The sequence below is a fragment of the Vigna unguiculata genome, chromosome 1, assembly GCF_004118075.2.
Source record: "Vigna unguiculata cultivar IT97K-499-35 chromosome 1, ASM411807v1, whole genome shotgun sequence".
NCBI classification, from domain to species: domain Eukaryota; kingdom Viridiplantae; phylum Streptophyta; class Magnoliopsida; order Fabales; family Fabaceae; genus Vigna; species Vigna unguiculata.
The window spans coordinates 36,132,415-36,153,783 of NC_040279.1; the positions used below are offsets into that span (position 1 = coordinate 36,132,415).

Genomic DNA, 21,369 nt, shown 5'->3' on the forward strand with positions numbered 1-21,369 from the left:
TTTTACTAATAAAAATGTTATCTATAAAAAGAAGAAGGTAAGATTGGTGTTGTTGTGTTGTGAGGATAAGGATGAAAATAAGCAAGTTGATGATAATGACTGGCAAAGCTGGCAAGTAGCTAATTCGCCATGTGCATTAAATGTTTCACTCAGATTTTCTGCTCATGTTTTTGTCTCTTGTCCGTGTTGAAGACTGGATAAAGTGAATCTCAAAGGTTTCATCTTTGGAATAGTCATAGCACGCTCTTTCTCTCTCTTCAACGGAGGCTCAACTTTTTTGCGTGTTTTGACTTTCTCACATTTCGCACTTCCACTTTGTATATATACCAACAACTCCCCGCTCTCGTTTCTCAACTCCAAAACTTTCAAACGCTCACAAACCATTCATTCACAAGTCACAACCTTCTTCTTCTTCTTCTTCGATTCATTTTCCCATCTAATCAAGGTTTGTTCTACAAGATCGCCATGGACAACGAGATCGATGTTCCTTCTTTCTTCGTCTGCCCCATTTCCTTAGAAATCATGAAGGATCCGGTGACGGTCTCGACGGGCATCACCTACGACCGTGAAAGCATCGAAACGTGGCTGTTTTCCAAGAAAAATACCACATGCCCCGTCACCAAACAACCCTTGATGGATTACACCGATCTCACCCCTAACCACACTCTCCGGAGACTCATCCAAGCCTGGTGTACCATGAACGCTTCTCACGGCGTCGAAAGGATCCCAACCCCAAAACCTCCTGTTAACAGGAATCAGATTTCTAAGCTTCTCAAAGACGCTTCTCACTCCCCTCTCGTTTGCCTCCGAAGACTCAAATCCATCGCTTCAGGAAGCGAGACAAATAAGCGATGCATGGAGGCTGCCGGTGCTGTTGAGTTCCTAGCATCGATTGTAATGAACACCAACAGCAACGATTCTTCAAATGGGGTTGAACCGAATGAAGGATCTGGATTCGAGTTGAAAACAACTGCAAGCGATGAAGCATTGAACCTGCTTCACACTCTTGATTTAACTGAACAAGGGTTGAAGACTCTTCTAGGCTTCAGAAACGGAGAGTTTATCGAGTCTTTGACGAGAGTCATGCAGAAGGGGTTCTTTGAATCACGCGCTTATGCAGTTTTCTTGTTGAAATCTATGTCAGAAGTGGCTGATCCAGTGCAACTGCTGCATCTAAGACAAGAAATTTTCGTGGAGCTAGTACAGGTGTTGAGGGATCAGATTTCAACGAAGACATCAAAGGATATCCTTCAAACCTTAATCCAGTTCTGTCCTTGGGGGAGGAACAGGGTGAAGGCTGTGGAAGCAGGAGCCGTTCCTGTTTTGATAGAGCTTCTTCTGGATTGCAAGGAAAGAAAGCCTTGCGAGATGATGCTGGTGCTGTTGGAGGTACTGTGTCAGTGTGCGGAGGGAAGAGCAGAACTATTGAGTCACGGAGCAGGTCTTGCCATTGTTTCAAAGAAGATTCTAAGAGTTTCGACATTGGCGAATGATAGGGCTGTCAGGATTCTTCTTTCTGTCTCCAAATTCTCTGCGACTCCGCATGTTGTTCAAGAGATGCTGAAACTGGGTGTGGCGGCGAAACTGTGCTTGGTGCTTCAGGTGGATAGCGGAAACAAGGCGAAGGAAAAGGCAAGAGAGATACTGAAATTGCATGCTCGGGCGTGGAAGAATACCCCATGCATACCCAACACTTTACTTTCTTCATACCCGGCTTATGCGTGAAACCAATGATAGAGAATTTTGAAACATATATACCTCTTTTAGAAATTTTGATGTACAGACACAACACAGTTAGGTTCAAGTTATACATATTAGCAGCAAACTATACATTTATTGCCCGCAAAAAAATATAGGTGGGTAGCGATTTAGGTTTTTCTTTGTGTTTCCTCACAATTGTGCAATGAATTTTTGTTTTTGATAGACTGACACAGAAAGGATTAATCATTCATACATTCATACCGATTTTGTTCCAGATTTTTCAGTTCATCTCTTTCTGTCCCCATTTACTTTGTTTGAAATACTCAAATTGAATTTGGAGCTATCAATTGTGGGCATATCTTAATTCAAGCAGAAAATAACTTGTGATGCTCATATATGTCAAAATGGGTTTCGACCCAAGAGTTAACCCGGCTAACCACGGGTTTCAGCTGGGTTAAGTGGAGAAAAATTCAACTTTTTAAAAAGTAGATTGAACTCAATCCGGCTCACTTAACCTACGGGTTAAACGGATTCGAGTCGGGTTGAGGGTGGTTGATCCACTTAACCCACCAACATTTTTTTTAAATATTTTTTTAATTTTTTTAATAATTATTTAGTACTCCTAATTGTATAGATTCACAATCTCATATTTTTAAATGTTAGAATGTTGCTCAATAATATTTGAATAGTTTGAATATTTTATTATGACAGAAAATGTGTAATATTAGCCATGTTTTCTTAAACTATATGGACACTTTCTTGGAAATAATTCATCATATATTGGTGGTGAGCATGATGAAAACATTGGTTCTTAATTTTATTGTGATTGTCATCTCATGCATTATTTAAAAAATTATTTAAATATTTGAATACTTAAAAATAAATACATAAATAATATTTTTATGTGGGTTGGTGAGCCAACCCACTTAACCCACCAACCCTTGGTGGGTTGAGCCAGGTTACAAAATTTTTGGCTCACCATAAAGTGAGCCGGGTTGGGTTCACTCATTTTCAACCCAGCTCGTAGTGAACCAGATTGAGTCACTTTGACATGTATAGTGATGCTAATACATATCATTACCAAAGCCTAATCTGAATATATTTTCATTGATTATTGCCACCTTTAGATGTTCATAACCTTTATTCATATTACACATACTCATCATTTTTTTAATTTTTAAAAAAATAACATTTAAGTGCATATGTCATAAAAAATTTTAAAAAAATCACCTATTAATAACCATAATATATTTTTAAACTTGCATTACAAATTTACAAAGAGTAACATTCCAAAAAATTATCTAGACTTCGAGTTATAAAATTAGCTTAAAAGTAAGATCTAATAAATTCAGGTAATACTAAAAGTATTGAGATTGAAATTTGACTATTCAGTTCTTCTACACCCTCCTCTCACCCCTCACCGTATATTTTATTCAATTAAGATATTATTGGAAATTTAAAGATTCTCCTTATCAAAGTAATAACTGATTTCCTCAAATTATACCAACAAACTTGTTTTAAGTTCACAATTTGATTCAACTATAAAAATTTTAAATTTATCCTTATTATTAAAAAATATAGATTATTTGATTCAACTTTAGATTTAAGATTTATTTTTCTACCAAAATAAACAAAATGATGATATAATATGTATAGATCGTAAACAATATTAAAAGGTTGGATAAATTACGTTCAATACCAATACAAAAATAAAAAAGAGGTTTAGTCACCCATGGTGAAAGAGTTATGTCAATTACATAGGAAGAAGATGGAAAAGAAATGATCCAGATAGAAAATTCTACTCTGAGTTAAACAATATCTTTTTCGGTCCTTAAAATACTCTCTTTCACTTTCTATCTCTTCCAAATCTATCTTTTAATCATTTATATGTTGGGGAATTAATGACCTTTTTGCTTAAATAAATTTCTTTGCACTCGATCAAATCTTTATTTATGGTTGAAGAAACTTATTTTTATTTAAGCGAAATAACTTCATTTGAGTAAAAATGAGATTGAAAATTGAATTATTCTCTTATGATGATTTCACTGGAGTCATTATAAAACAATTTTATTCTAATTTTGGAGAGTATTAATTAATTGTTCTGTAACAATGACATTTGTTTAATACTAATTATATTAATTTTTCTTCCATTATGTTAATATTGAAATGGCCCTCGTGGTGCGCAACTGAGTACATTCAATAAACAAAAAGAAAGAACTTCTAATACTGGTACATGATTTAAATTTGATTGTGAAAAAATTATAGTAAAGTAGAAAGGAATAATCTTGATCACCAATCCCAAATATACAGTCACCTACTCCATATTTTTATAATATCATATATGCATGCATGATTAAATAATTTGAACGTTTCTTTACCCTCGTATTTTCAATAAACACTTCTTCTCCTCGTGATATATTGCACTATAGAATTGCATTCTACACTGGGAAAAGTTAAGCTCATCATAAAGTATACACCTGCACTTTATGAAAAATTAACTTTACATAAAAACTTTATTCAAAGAATGTTGCATTGTTATGAATGATTAAGTTGTGCAACACGCACTTGAGACTACTTCGGCATGGAAAAACCGCGACATTTGATTTATTTAAAACTTTTATGATGTTGTGCGTTGTTTGTTTTTTTAGTGAAAAGTTATAGTTTCTTCAACAAATCAATCGTGATATGTATGCACTTCTAGAAAATGAGGTATCTATCTGGGATTACATAGTTGTGAATAATGTGCTGTTCAAACTCATACATAGACGACCAAGCTAAAGAAACTACCTTGTTCTCGTAAAATTTAAAACCTAATGTATTTTTGTTGGTAAGAAACTTCTTCATCTATATATGTTGACCAAAAAGTTAGATAGAAGAATCCTTTGGACGTCCAAAAATTAATGATAAATAAATAAATAAATCGTCAAACCAATGCTAATGAATTAGTCAAACCACTTCGTATAAGATTCCTTTCTAATTTTGTTTAAAGTTTGTTATTTTTATTACGAGGATAATTTTCTGAGCAAAACATATTCTTAAGTGTGAATTATTTACCAATGTCGTATTTAAGAATGACTGAAGTACTGATTAGTACAATGATGATTGTTCCCTAAGAATACAATGCATAATGAGATCATGAAATCTATTATGCATGTAAGCAATTTGTTTTTGCAGAAGATGAATCTATGAATTTGTAATAGCTTATTAATTTTCTAGAGTGATGTGCTGCACACAGCTTGAACGGTGGTTGCTCTTTAATTTTAGTTTGTTTGATTGTCCAAACTTTCAAACATTGAAAAACTTTTCTCTCTCTCTCAAAAAACGACACCGTGGTGGGGTTGTGGCCACATCGTTACAGAAGAATATGTGGTTCATGAATTTTAGTATTAAATTCCAAGAGTGTGGTTGTGTTCATTGTAGGTCAATATATGGGTGAACGTGAAAGAAGAAGGTATATATTTGAATATGATTTTTCTGACCGAATAATGCAGAACCAAAGACCATTACTATTAGCTGGTTTCGGCCATTGATCAATGAACGGGTGCAAGTTGGGTTGGTTGGAACCCCCAATAATAAATTCTTTTTATACACCATTACTTAGTACCCTTCTTCTGACCCTTATATTGTCAAAACTTCTTCTGCTTCAACGCAAAATTTACACCTAATATTTAATTTCACAAACTATTCACGTTTCTTAGGCTTTTTTTTTTCTTAATGAAATTTAATTACATCTATTGCCATTCGATATTATTATTATTTTTTATTTTTTATGTATTTTATAGTCATATGTTTTTATTAAACAACATGATAACGTGTCATAAAATTAAAAAAAAAATGGTGTTGTTTTGTGACTATAATTTTATCAAATGGTATCATATTTTTGTGTCATATTTTCTTATGATGCGTGGTTTATTAAATATTTAACGAATTGGTAAAATATATACAAACGATTAAAAAGGAATAAAAAATAGAGAAAAAAAATACGTGGTGAAATTTGTATGAGGATTATAGTAGAATAATAAAATGCATAATATAGAACTTTTATAATTGTATTATTTATATCAAATATCTTTTAGCTTTGTTGGTAATTTTTGCTGTTATGAAATACTTAGTTAATTATTGTTTATGGAATTTCCTAGTTTATTAGCTGCGGTTTTCTTTTAATAATCCAACATTTTACTTGGACATCCAGGCTCAAAGTCAATCGAATCAGTCATTGATGAATGCAATTGGAGTTTACTTCTACGTAACAAACCTATCTAATTAATTAAAAAAATTGAATTGGTGTAATTTGAAAAAGTAATCTACTTTAACATAATTATGCTGCAGTCACAGGCACCGTTAATAATGGTTAGAGTATTATTTGTATTTTTTAATGTAAAGTGAACAATATTGATAATTGGTTGTAGAAAAAGATTTAACACGGGTTTTGTCAAGGCTACTTGAGAAAGAAATTGAAAAAAAGAAATGTGAAAAAAATAATGTTGAAATTGGTCTTAAAATATGAGTGTATGACTCTCTTTGGTTGATGGATTCTTGATTAAATTTGTTTCTATTATTACATATAAATAACAAATAAACCTCTTCTCCTTTGTATTTGAATTGTATAATATAGTATCTTCCTCCGTAATTCTTTATTTTTATTGACTATACTACATTTTTACTTTGACGATAAAATCTTAACATTCTTTATGATTAATACACTATAATTTTTTTATTTGAATATTATGTCCTCATATCAACCCAAAATGTTTGAGCCGGTTTTAACTATTGGCTCTAATACTAGTTGTTAGGATTTTATACAGGGGATTTCACTGGGAAGATACAACACCAATGAGACCTGAGCCCAAACATATAAGACACTGACACCACTCTCAATCCACCTTAAGGCAATGAATTTATGGGTCTTTATTCTTATATAGTATTTTACTTTTTCATTTCTAGACAATGTGAGACTTAGACTCACACTTAGATTTCTAACAATATATTCAATTCTCTTGCCACTATCTGATTGCATTTTCCTCTCTTCTTTTTACCACATTCAGAGGGACATACCAAAACAAGGATAGTACAATCAAAATGGACTTGGTGGTTGTCTCCAAAAATAAATCTCTCATTATATTTTACTATTTTCATCACAATACTGAGATTAATCTCAAAGATCTAACCCTTGTATCACCAAAGAATGAACCTTCAATCTCCAAAGATTAATTCAAAACAACTTGAGGTGTTTTTCAGTAATGTTTTGTATGAAATGTTTTACAATATATCCTCCATTGCTGCAGCACACTAAGTTTCACCTCCTTGTCTCCTCATGACGACAAACTCTTAGTAACAAGTTATCTAACCATACCTACCACTCCTATTCTGCTACCATTTATTCAAACCAAAAACCGACATTTTGTATTTTTATAATAAATTCATTTAGTTTATAAAAAAAAAAAACGCTGAGATCTTTAGTCTAAAATGGAAGGATTCTTTGAACAAGATTAGTAATTGGAGTGGCTTATTCAACAAATTTTTTAACAAAGCCCTGACTTAGTCTCTAATAATAGTCACTTTAGTTTTTCTTTTTAACTTTCATTTGGTTCATAAATATATGTAAAATAATGTCATTGACTATAGCTTTTAATGCTATGAAAAATGATAAATTTTATTACCAAGTCAGAAATGAAACGAAGATTTTCAAAATACAAATCAAAGTTAATAACTTTGTAATATGTTGAGTAAAGAAAAATAGAAAAAATTGTTTTGCTGAGGAAAACTGCCGAGAGAACTGTGATAAGTGAAGAGTCTTAATAACTCAGTGCAAACAAATAATTTTCTTACGAGATTTGCCAAAACTCTTTTTAGATTGTTTTTTTCACCTGGTTAGAGTGTGTTAAAAAATTGATACTGATATGAGTTCTTTGATTCTGAATGAAGGAAAAATTAGGTTTCCTTCAAAAGAACGAGTGAATTTTTTGCTGATGACAACTCACTCATATATGCACTACCAAACTGGAATAGACCATAGATCATGGCATTGAATTTGGTAACCGACATCAGATTTTCAAATAAGAGACAAATAAATGAAGGGGAGTGATTCATGGCTAGAAGGGTGTTAAGGAACAACATTGTCAAACTTTGCAACAAATATTTCAATAGTTTTTTATGTTCTGAGTTTAGTTTCTAGAAGAAGCAAACCAAACCATTAATGGAAAAATGTATGGTTTTGGGTGAATATTATTCTAGAGAAAACACATTTGTTTAGTAATTCTGATATTCAATTTCTTAATGCATAAGTGTTTCTTTCTCTTACCTAATTTTTTATGATGAAAAATATTGTGTTATGCTTTTGTTAATACATTTAATATATATAGACTATTAGTTGAAGGAATATTGGAACTTTAAATTTATTGAGCAAGCAAGTGAGCCTTTTTTGCACGGAACACAACTTTAAAGTTTGTAGAGTTGAATTATTTAATACTTGTGTTATTTTGTAGCCTAGTTAATAAATTTTGTCTTCATTATTTCTTATCAATAAAAGATTCATTGAGAGTATGAATAGAAACATTAGAAAGATGATATATGTTTTATCGAACGCAAGCACATATATCCTAAATTTAAAAATATGTCTAGAAGCTCTTTTTTTTTTTCTTTTGTTATACTCCAACAACCCTACAAATTTCATTTTATCACGGCTTCTTTTATACCCAAAACAAATAGATAAAACTTAAACTAGCACTATATTAACCAATATATATATATATATATATATATATATATATATATATATATATATATATATATAAAGACAATAATATGCTGAAATTAGATGGAAAAATTATGGAGGTTCAAAATGAGATGTAGGACTCGGTTTGAGGCATCAAATGTGAAAGTGGGTGGAACATGCCCGAAAGTCCGTTTTTATGGCTCAATATCCAATGTCCTCTTGGATTGTAAAATTGGTTTGTTAAATTTATATATTTTTTAAAATGATAAAAAAAAAACTAATAATGTTTCAGACCTACAATTATTGAGTTTGGCATGATTCATTGGACTCAGTCAAATTAGTGTGGTTATTTTTTCGTCATAATTCCGGATAAATCCGTTAAGAAAATCCACTAAAATGGCTTATTTCATCTTTGTGTTTATCTATCCCTTTATGTATTATAAACTATAGACACGGTATAACATTTTTATAATTAAGTTATTAAAATTTACATTTAATTTATAAGTGCTAGAATTGTATTTTTACTCATATATTTACATATAATGTATAAGGATCATATTCAGATGTGAAAATTAAATTTGTTTAAAAATTCTTTAGCACACTCCTTTTTCCTTCACTTGTTTCATTGTCTTGATAGAAACTCTTGAGTGTGCGACAGAAGCATGGTATGCATGATAGCCATTGGTGATAATCTTTGTTGTGTATCTAAGGTTGTGTTTTCTATTTTTGAGGTTAGTTTTTCTTATTTTCTCTCTTGTGTGTCTGTGTTTTAGCTTAACCTTCATGATCCTAATTTTATAAAATTTACAAAAAATAGTTAGAAAATGTTGTGACTCAAATTTTTTTTTAGTCTATTAGATTGCATGCAAATGTAGAGTTTCACATATGAGATATTATTGGTCACATATTTATAATTGTCAAGATTCAGTGACTAAAAATTTCAAAAGATCATAAATTTTGTTACAGACTTCAGATGGAAATTCTCAAAAAATGAAGATTATTGAAGATGAGGTGTCTAATCCTAAAGGGGACCGGAGATATAAAATTTAAAAAATGTCATCATTATTAGTATGTTTATTATTTTTTTAATATTTTTCACCAATCTTTCTACTCTTTTATAGATTTATTTGAGATACCCATAATATTCTTAAAATTTTTGTCATGTTTTCTTATATTATATATTAATTTTTCATGTTTTCATATGATCTAAATTTTGGCTTAAAATACATAAAAAGAAAAACAGACAACAAATTTATGATTGCTATATATACACAATGAGACGGAAATATATGTCTCTTGCGTCTCACCTATGTAACATACATAAAAAGTCTAAAATAACATCCGTAAAGATATTCTAACTTTTGATCCGAACCTAGAAGAATTGTAAGAAAATTATTGATATAAATCCAAACTTATTATATTTATATGATTTTTCGTATAAAATAATTATATTTAAAGTAAACAAGATAATTAGAAATAAATCTTTCTTGATGAATATATTTAATACAATTAAATTTTTAAAAAACTTACACTTGAAACTACATCAAATATTTTAGTTGAATAATTTTAAACTAATTTGAAGATAAGAACATGACACAAATGTAGTTACTTTTTCTCAAAGAAAAAAAAAATACTACAATTTAAGTTAAAAGAGCCAGTAGAGTGTTTCATCCTGCAGAATTATCCTTATTTGTATTTACAATAAATTCATTCTAAAGTATATAACTAGATTGGATGCAGATATTGAGATATATTCATCAAGATATAGAAAAGTGTTTGTAATCAATCATTACTTGGGTGCATATACGCTTACATATTCAAATTATTTATTAGTGAGATTTGATTCAACCTATACATAAACTGTATATAACCAGAAACCAAAACAAAGCATTGAAGAATCACATGTTATATATATTATTATCAAGGCGTGGAAAAAGAAGCATCCCTTGGAAAATCGAAGTGGCTCCAACAGTTACCCATGAAGAAGTCTGCATCATAAGCTTCTGGTCCAAGAAGGGGCCATTGGGTGGCTTGCAAAGCATGATCCACCATCATCTCAGAATTGGACCACAACACATTACCATGTGAGGTTTCTGCAACTTCACCTGGTAATGGAGGCAACTCAAAATTTGTTTTTGTAACTCTTGTATCATGACTGCTACTATACTCCTGATGCTTCTGGATAGAGTTCAACCCGCAAAAGTACATTTCGATATCCTCACCAAAATGGGATTCTCTGGGCTGTTCATGAAAATGCAAACGACCATGCTCTTCAGACAAAGCACTAGTGTTAACTATGCTTGAATACTCAGGAGAAACTGTTTGCACTTCATCTGGCTTCACATTCAGAAAACTTGCATACACTTGTGCAAGATCGATATTTGGCCCATCAGACACCACTGAAGATGAAGGCCTTAAATCATCAGAAAGCCCAACTGGGCTATGGGCTTGTCTTAGGGCTTTATTATATTTACCCCTTCTACTTTTCCGGCAGCCACCGCCAATTGGTACGTTACGGAGGGAACCTCCTTTGGTCCAGTACCTTCTGCAGCCCTTGCAAAAGTAGCGTGGTTGAGTTGAACTGTAGTTGTTGTAGTAGCAGAACTTGGTGTTGGAAGAACCACACCTGGGACAATTTGGTGAAATCTCAACAGTGTTAGCCTTCCACCCTCTCTCCATCATCACTCACAAATCAACGCATTTGTGTGTGGTGTGAGAGAGAAGAGGGAGACTTGAATTGATTATATGAAGATTATGTGTGGTGGTGAGGGTTTGAAGTCCTATAAAGCACGTTGAGTGTAGCGGTGAAGTTTGTTTATAATAATGCACGTGAGAGGGGCCTTTGGATATGATCTTGGAATTGTATATGCGGCCATGCACATGAACATGCATGGGGCAAGTTAGGCCAGGTGGTGTCACTGCTCCGTGGGCTAATGCATGGTGTCGGTGTTAACCCTACGTGGAATGTTTATATTGGCGGAGATGAGTGATAGCGGAAGCAAAACCCTCGATACAATAATTTCAGGTTTCTTCCTTCAACAATCAACAACTCATATATATTAGAAGCAGATCCCACAACAAAAGTTTAACATCCCAACCTCAATCTTTCCCTCATCTCTTCAGATTTTGTACTTTACTCACACACATATATTTCATTTTTGCTAATTATGTTTTAATCGGTACATAATATGATTATCAAAAAACCTGAATTAACGTTGATGAGTTCTTGTTAGGTCTATATATAAAGCGGGTTTTACCGCAGAGACATAACACTAATGAAACTTGAGTTCAACTATATAAGACATTAACATCATTTTTAATACAAAATATTAAGTTAATGAGTTTATTCTAATATGGTACTTAAACTCACACCTCGATTCCTATCTGTTATCTAATTATACTTCTTCAACAATGAAGAAAAATGAAATCACTTGATACTACTGCTTTTTTAAGCAGGCCTCTAATGATTGTTGAGTTCCCTCGTGCGCTGAGTAAGTTAATAATTATGGCATGAATTTTGGGAGTTGCCATGAGTTCCACTTGGTTTCTTTTCAAACTGTTGACGACTTTGGCTTAGTTTGTACGCTTCTATATCAATAATTTGTGACAAATTAAAACTGATATCTGTCATGGAGAATTTTAAGAACATCTAGTGTTAGAATTTAAACCAAACTTGTCTGTTATGCAATAAATTAACTAAAAATGCATTCTGTTTTCATTCATTCCAAACTTTGGTAAGTTATGTACAATAATCAAGAGTTAAGAAACTTGGGAGGAGAATTTTTGCTATGAAGCTCTGATGCTTCTTCTTTCTTTTAACTTAAACCATTTTTTTCCCGTTAATATTGCAGTTCAAAGTTGTAAGTTATGTCAACCTAAAAAGCACAGTACGCTAATTGTTCGACTGTTCTTTAAGAAAGGAGCACATGGGATTAATTTGAGTTTGCATTTTCTGAAGAAAGAATGTCTCTTTCACGATAGTACTAATGAGAGGTCGTTATTAATTGTTATTGGTTGGATCTTGAGCTTCTCGGATCATGCAAAACTCTTAAAAAACTGTAATATAGTATATCAATGGATTATAAATGACACTCCGATACAAACCTAACTTGTTGAGAATACGAATGCTTCTCCCGTTTTGTTTTCTTTTTTCTTTTTCTAGTTTTAGTCTTCTCTATTATTAACTTAATTAAACAAGAATTATGATATTTTAACCTATTTATTTTATTTATTTTTAATATGTTATTCAAATTATCTTTAAATTATTACCTCACATCATTAAAAAAAAATCAAAATCAATAATTAAAATGTTATCAAGATGGTAAGTCAGAAATGAATAAAAAAATTGGGTCAAAACATTACTATCTATTAAACTGATAAAAGCAGCCGTAATAGAAAAATGCAAACATCACCATAGTATTTTTGTTTTTTTAAAATAAGCTATTAAATTGTTTGGATATCGTGAGGAAAAAATAGTGGGAGGATTCGAAAACCATAAACAAAATCATATAAAAGAATAAAACATCACTTTCTAGAATATGTATCGATCAATTTTTATTTATTTAATGTTATACTCACTTTCTAATGTAAATCTTGGCATATTATTTTCAAACGTGTAATATAATATATAATATATTTTTCTTATGTGTTTTAAATGAAAAGTAGATTTATCTGGTCATATTATACTTAAAAAAATAAATAAAATGGAATTACAAGAGAAAAAGCAATAGAGATGTAATGAAAGGGTTTAATTACTGTCTATTGATAATGAAGACATTTTACATTGTTAATAACAAAAATAATATTTTTAAATAAATTATTATAAGACTCAATAAAATCACCATACTATGATTTATCATTAAATGACCATAAATAATAGTTTTATTCTGTCTACATTATGAAAAAAAGTTACACAACATTTTTTTAGAAATTCCAAAACTACATTATAGAAAAATAAAATCTTTACAAAAATTAAATTTTTTATGACCAATTAAGTTTTGATGTTTTCTTGTTAAATTTGACGAATAAAATTGTTTATCTTAATTTTTATTATCAACAATTATATATATATATATATATATATATATATATATATATATATATATATATATATCAATCTTCTAAAAAAATGTAAAGTATGTATAAATAAGTAGGGATGACAACGGGCAGTGCGAGGACGAGTTTTGCTATCCATATCCATTTTTAGAGAAAAAAATCATCTCATCCTCATACTCAAACTCAATGGATATTAAATTTTCATCTCACCCCATCTCTACTTGGTAATGAGTATAAAATCGTACTCGTGCCCATACATGTTTCTTACTGTTTCAATATTAATTAATTATTTTTTATAAAATAATAAAAGATTATAGTAAATAAAACATAATATTATAAAATATTTAATATTAAAAGGATTGATGTTTCTTCAATATTAAATATTTAGAAATAAATTGTATTATAATTATACACATTTCAAATTAAAATAGCAAATAAAATTTCATGAAAATCAAAACATTGAATAAATTTGGAAACATTAACAAAACCTAATTGATAAAATTTAAAAATATTTTTAAAAAAATATAAAAAGAAAATAAACATTCAAATTAAAAATTATTTTAAATATCTATTTGCTTCAATTTTTTAAATTCTAATAAAATCTCTTTTTCTATACATTAATAAATGTTATATCACATCACTTGATCAAACAAAATCACACAAACGTTTTTTTTTTCTTCTTTCTTTCTAAAAACAAAAATCTTAGTATTGCAACTATCACAAAGTTGCTTTTAATATGTGTACCTATTTTAACATTACATTATGTGAAATCTCTTATTAATGTTTACCTGTGTTTTAGTTTTAAGATAAGAATTTAATTTTAAGAGAAATATGCAAGAATATGAGTGTATTTTGAATTAGAAGGTTAGAACTTATTTTTGTTTAGTTTAAAGCCTTGAAGAATTTAAGGAGAAAATAAGAAAGTTCTTGATTAGAACTTTTAAAACTAGCTTTCAGTTTTTTAAAATTAAAAAAAAAATTATAATTTAAAAATACTAAAATTCTCTTTCAATCCTATACCTTTATACAATTTTAATTAAAGATTTAGTTTTTCAGTTTTTTTTTTAATTAGAGTTCATATCAATATATTATTTACTTGCGAATAGAAAATGTTTTCTGTTTATAGATAGTATATTATTAATTAATTCTTCTTACAATATATTAATTCAAAACTTTATTATTTTAATAAATATCTTCATATTTTTCATTAACCAAGGTCATAAGTCAAGGAGAAGCAACTGTCTACGTGGACCACCAATTGATATAGCCATATGAAATAAAATGATGCTTTACTCTTATTCTTTCTATCCTTTAATCTTCATTGTAAAGAAATACTTGCTTTAGTCCCTAAATATTCAACTACGTCTTCCTATTCATCCATAATATTAAAGTTTGAAGGAAAAAACTAAAAAGAAATTAGAATTATCATATCGATTTTAAATTAATAATTTTAATGAAATAAAAAATATTTAATTAAGTTTTAAGTAAAATTTAGGTATTCTTAATTAATTTTTAAAAAATTTCAATTAAGTATTTATTATTTAATTTTTTTAATTATTACGAAGATATATTTTCTATCTTATTCTATTAGATGTCCCTGATCATTTGCTAAGATGTCCCTGGTAACTTGCTAAGAGGTTTCTAGTCACTAGTTGAAAGGTCTATAATCCCTTGTTGAGAGGTCTCTGATCACTTGTTGAGAGGTCTCTAATCACCTGCTGAGAGGTTTCCGGTCACTTGTTGAGATTGGTGAGAGCTCATTGGTCTCTGTTGATTCGTCCCTCTAGTCATTCAGTGAGAGGTCTATGGTTAGTCACATGTTAAGAGGTCCCTATAGTCACATGTTGAGAAATCCTAATTTATGCTGAGAGGTCTCTTATCACTTGTTGAGAGGTCTCTGGTCAAGTGTAAAGAAAATTTTAATTTTTATTCCACAAACATCTTTGCAATCGTTTTTTTTTTCTTCTTTCTTTCTAAAAACCAAAATCTTAGTATTCCAACTATCACAATGTTACTTTTAATATATGTACCTATTTTAATATTACATTATGTGAAATATGTTATTAATATTTACCCGTGTTTTAGTTTTAAGAGAAGTAGACTAGAATATGAGTGTTTTTTGAATTATAAGGTTAGAACTTATTTTTGTTAAGGTTAAAGCCTCGGAGAATTTAAGGAGAAAATAAAAAGGTAGGAAGTTACACGATTATTACTTTTAAAACTGGCTTTCAGTTTTTTTTAAATTAAAAAAAATTATAATTTAAAAAGACATAAATTCTCTTTCAATCTTATTACCGGCGCGATACATAGGCGCTATCGCGTTTGTGTGTACGCATTTTCTGGATATGTACGATATTATATTAGTATTCGACGATATTGTAATGTTATTAAGTTAATAAACAAAACAAAATTATATTTATAAAAGTAAAGTGAAATGTATAGAGAAAATAATTGTTAATGAATAGGAGAAAAAAGAAAAAGGAGATAAGTAAATAATTTTATAAAATTTGTAAAAGTAACCGTTAATTTTTAAAAATTTAATAAATAATTACATTATAAAGGGTAAAATTGAAATTATGAAAAGTGGAAAAAAAATCATCTTTATATATAGTTATAGATAATTTTGTACAGTTTTAATTATAGAGTTAGTTTTTCTTGCTTTTTTTAATTAGAGTTCATTATTAATATATTATTTCCTTGCTAATAGAAAATGTTACATGTTTATAAATAGTATATTATTAATTAATTCTTCGTACAATATATTAATTTATTAAATTTAACAAAAAATTATTATTTTAATAAATATCTTTTAATATTTTTCGATAAGGAAGGTGATAAGTCCTAGAGAAGCAACTGTATGTAGACCACTTATTTGTATAACTGTATCAACAAACATAATGTTTTTTACTCTTATTACTTTTCTATCCACCAAGAACAAACTTATATTAATTAAGTTTGAACATGTTTGTTACTACTTCCTTAAATTTAGTTTATATTTTTTAATCTTCATTATTCAAAAATACTTTAGTCACCGAACATTCAACTGCATGAAGAGGTCCATGTTCAATTGTTAAGAGGTCCCTAATCATTGGTGAAAAGGTCCCTAATCACTAACTGAGAGGTTCCTGATCACTCTTTAAAGGGTCCCTGATCATTTTTTGAGAGGTCCTAGTCACTTGTTGAAAGGTCCTTGGTCACTTGTTGAGAGGTCCTTGGTCACTTGCTGAGAGGTCCCTGGTCACTTGCTGAAAAGTTATGGTCTTTGCTGAGAGATCCATGGTCACTTGCTAAGAGGTCCTTGGTCACTTATTGAGAGGTCCTTGGTCACTTGTTGAGAGGTTCCTGATCATTATATGAGAGGTCTCTAGTCACTTGTTGAGAGGTCCCTGGTCACTTGCTGAAAAGTCCATGGTCTCTGTTAAGAGATCCTTAGTCACTTGTTGAGAGGTTCCTGGTTACTATATGAGAAGTCAATGGTCCCCTATTGAGAGGTCCATTATCACTTGTTGAGAGGTCCCTTAACTATGAGAAATTCCTAATCTTTGCTAAGAGGTCCTTAGTCACTTGTTGTGAGATGTCTAGTCTCTATTCTGAAGTCTCTCATCCCTACTAAGAGGTCCCTGGTCACTTCTTAATAATTTTCTAGTCTCTACTAAGAGATCCCTAATCGCCATAAATTTAATTATTAAACTATAAGTCTTGATAGGACCAGATTTAACTTGTCATCAGAGTCCGCCAAACCTGAGGTTAGGGTTCAATTACTTTTCAAATTTAATTTTTCTAATGAAAACTATATTATTTTAATGATCGATTACTTTTGTAATTATTATTATTATTTCTATTTAGGTAATCGGTTGAAATATCTATGTAAACAAAAATAATTGCGTAGAACAATAGTATGTATGAAATATATATATATATATATATATATATATATATATATATATATATATATATTTTGTTAAGTTATAATTTTTCAAGTGTAAAGAAAATTTTTATTTTATAAATTTCAATTTTATTTCACAAACATATTTGTAAATGTTTTTTTCTTCTTTCTCTCTAAAAAACAAAATCTTAGTATTCCAACGGTCACAAAATTGCTTTTAATATGTGTACCTATTTTGACATTACATGATGGAAAATTACTTATTAATGATGAACTGTGTTTTAGTTTTAAGAGAAAGAGACGAAGATATGAGTGTATTTTGAATTAGAATGTTATAACTTATATTTGTTTAGTTTAAATCTTTGGAGAATTTAAAGAGAAAATAAGAAGATTAGAACTTTCCGGATTAGTACTTTTAAAACTAGATTTCAGTCTTTTAAAATTAGAAAGAAAAAAAACTAATTATAATTTAAAAATACTAAAATTATCTTTCAATCCTATAACTTTGAACAATTTTAATTATAGAGTTAGTTTTTCAGTTTTTTTTAATTAGAGTTCATTATTAATATATTATTTACCTGCGGATAGGAAATGTTATATGTTTATACATAGTATATTTGTACAGTATATTAATTTATTAAATTCAACAAAAGCTTTATTATTTTAATAAATATCTTAATATTTTTCATCAAGTAAGGTTAGGAATATCAACAAAATTCGTACCAGCGGATATCTACAGATAAAATTCGTCATTGGTAGCAAAATGAATATTCGTAGGTAAATGGTACGAGTATTTTTATACTTGCATATTAACATAGCAGGTACGGTATCATAGTATCCATGCCCGTGGATACTTGTACTTGTTATAATTTAATTTAAATCAAACAAAAATAAAAAAAACATGATTAAAATATTAACATATTGATTTTGGATAGTTTATTTTTTATCAATTTGTTTTAAAAAGATAATTCCATTTCTTTGTACACTATCATTAACTCTTATTTAAATGAGTTATTTGTACTTTGTTGTAAATTTATGAATATTTTGCATTGCATTTTTATTTGAATTTATGGTTAAAATATGTTGTTAAATTTTATAATGTCGGCCCCAATGACACAAATAAGTTCAAAATTCTGTCAAATTCGATAATGTCGACCCCAACAACACAAATTTTAGAAAACTTATTTTATTTTATTTATAAAAATGACTTAGATTTTGAACTTGATCCAAATATTTGAATATAAATTTAATCTTAAATCAAATTTTTGTAGTTGGATTTAAAAAAAAAATCAAATTAGTTAGGTAAAAAAAATAATTTAGATCCAAAATCTAATCCAATTATTTGAATTTAAAATAGATTTGAATTAAATCTTTGAAAATCCAATGATCACCCATTTACCAACATATGATAGCAACAATTTAGTAGAAGTTTGTTACAAACAATTCAATTTACACATCATTTCTCGTTGTAGTCCCTATTGTCACTTGTTAAATTCATTTTGGTAATTACGTGTTTAGTTAGTTTAAAAAAATGTTTATAGTTTGCCAAATCCTTTAGTATACATTTGTGTGTAAAAATTCATTGTCTTGCATACGAATGAGAGATAATTATTTAACACGAGATAAAATATATTTTTGTGTACTATAGTAACTTATACGATATTATTCGGCTGTAAAATATTTTACTTGATGAATTTATTAATTTTGTACCATAAATAATGTAAGACCCACTTCTTGTTTGAAGTAAATGAGCTCAACTTTAATGAGTAAGGGTCCATAGTCAGTCCACTTACTACTTCAATTTCCTTTTCAGCCATTCACTTTCATATCATCTTAGGTAGTTTACAATGCAATTGGAATTAAAGATATTGATTGATGCAATTGTTGAGTTTGGTATCATTTATAAACCACATTGAAATGAGTTTGAGAAGATGAAAGTGCAAGATATCAAATTGTGTCGTGGAACAAGTCAAAATCTCACGACCAAGAAGCATATGGTGTGACACTGTTCATTTTCCTACACTGCACACTTTTTGTAAAATGAAGGTTCCCATTTTGTTAACCGTTGGATCGAGCTGAAATGTTAACAGTTGATCTTTAACACATAGTTCTTGACTTTGACTGGTCGGATCTTGAATCAGAGCTCTGTAGTGAGAGCAGTTTTTATCGCAAGGTCCCTTTAGTTTAATTGTTGACAACATTGACCTTTTTTGCTTGTTTGGTGCATAACTTTCTCTATAGTTATCCAATTAAGTTGATTCTTGTTGCATTTGGTTCTTGATTCAATCATCTTTAATTTGAATACAAATAAAAAATTGTGGAGTTTTACACAAGTTGCAGTTTTATTTTTAAAATCCCAAATCGTTTGCATAATGTGTTGTTAAGTTGGATTGGATAAAAATTATAAGAATTAGTTATTTTCCAAGAGAGACATATGTTATATGGTTTTTAATATGTGTTTTTCAAATGCTTGTGTGAGAATATAGGAGATCCCATGGGGGATATCCTATCTTATTTAATTAGTAGTGTGTTCATTGATATAAGTAGTCAGTACTGGAGGTTTATCTTGATACTCTAATGTTCATTCAAGACTCATGTAGAGAATAATGAGTCATGTGGTGAGAGGGGTAGGAGGTCCTATCTTTAAGAACAACCGTAGGGTTCTTATGACGGTTAAATGGACTAACCTTGTGTGGTAGGATGAAACTCATTGGTAATGACTCTGGAGGTAGTAGAAGTCACCACTAGTGAAAAAACTACCAAGAATCATACATCAATGTCTAGATCTGGATAATTGAGTCTAGAGTGTCATTTTGTGTGATGGGTCAGTGGATATTGCTTAGCTTGGTGTAATTGGGACGTTGTTCTGCAATTCTTTTGAGTGTTATATATATAGATGTATTTCTTTTTCTATTTGCAGTTTGGTTACCCTTTCTCTTTGTGTTTGTGTTCTCTGTTTGATTTTTTCTTTTTGCAATGATCACCAAATACTTGGTGTGAGCAAACGTGGAGATTCTTGGGGATCGTTTAGATGGTGGTGATGTTGCTGTCTAGTTTTATGCGAGGTAGCTAATGCTCTTTTGAGTACCTTTTTGTCGAACGATTTTATTTTGTATCTTTCTTGCTCTGTGAGCAAATTTCCAGTGTTTAGATTTTGGTGATGACATATGTTTTGTGTTTTAAAGATAACTATAAAGGTTGATTCTTATATACTTTTATTTTCATTCGGTGCTTTATTTGATGTTATAAACATGTGAAATTTTATCTATTAAAATTATTCTATTAATTTGTCGTAAAATATTTTACTTTAATCAATTTTTTTATTTTTATATGTTTATTTTTGTTTTCGTTGTGATTGTATTTAATATATAAGTAAAAGATAATTCAAATTTCAACGAAAATTTCAATCAGGTTTTGATTTATATGAACTTTTATTGTATATGTGTTTTAATTGAAATATATTTTTCTTAAAAACAAAACTCTTTTGTTAACTCTTTTATTGGACTAAAACCTTAAATTACAGTATAAGTTAATGTTTACTATATTATCGTTTCTTTATTAATATTTTCAACGGTAATGCACACTTCGTTAGGATTCAAATTTGAGAATAATACACGCCAACGAAAAGCAAAACATTAATATAGTTAAAAAAAAACCTCAGAGTAAATTGAAGATTGTTTGTTATTTGAAGGAGTTAATTAATTATACTCATGATTAGGAGCACTTTGACAGCATTAATTTTGAAAAATTATTGAGGTAATGAATATAATTTACTTTAGAAATACATAAATATAACTTTGGTAGACATTATATATAAAAAAATGTTTTTTTATTTGTCATTTCGTATTCTAATGTTTCATTTCAACTAATTTAGGAATAAGTAAAATTTTACTAAATAATGTTCTTGAAGATTGAACTTGTAGAATGTCCAAAGAATTGGTTATAGAAAAGAAGAAATCCAATTTCTTTTATGAAAGTTTATATAAAAATTACAGATGCTGTTTTTGTTTAT

At 29.4% G+C, this 21,369-nt stretch overlaps 2 protein-coding genes across 2 annotated transcripts; one reads left to right on the top strand and one right to left on the bottom strand.

Moving 5' to 3' along the window:
* Positions 1-330: 330 nt before the first annotated feature.
* Positions 331-1,968, top strand: LOC114162439 (E3 ubiquitin-protein ligase PUB22-like). Its single transcript, XM_028046334.1, has one exon. It carries the CDS (start codon positions 466-468, stop codon positions 1,723-1,725), a length of 1,260 nt encoding a protein of 419 aa, XP_027902135.1. The 5' UTR covers positions 331-465; the 3' UTR covers positions 1,726-1,968.
* Positions 1,969-10,219: 8,251 nt separating this feature from the next.
* On the bottom strand, positions 10,220-11,140 carry LOC114179652 (dof zinc finger protein DOF3.5-like). Its single transcript, XM_028066096.1, has one exon. It carries the CDS (start codon positions 11,096-11,098, stop codon positions 10,337-10,339), a length of 762 nt encoding a protein of 253 aa, XP_027921897.1. The 5' UTR covers positions 11,099-11,140; the 3' UTR covers positions 10,220-10,336.
* Positions 11,141-21,369: the final 10,229 nt, after the last annotated feature.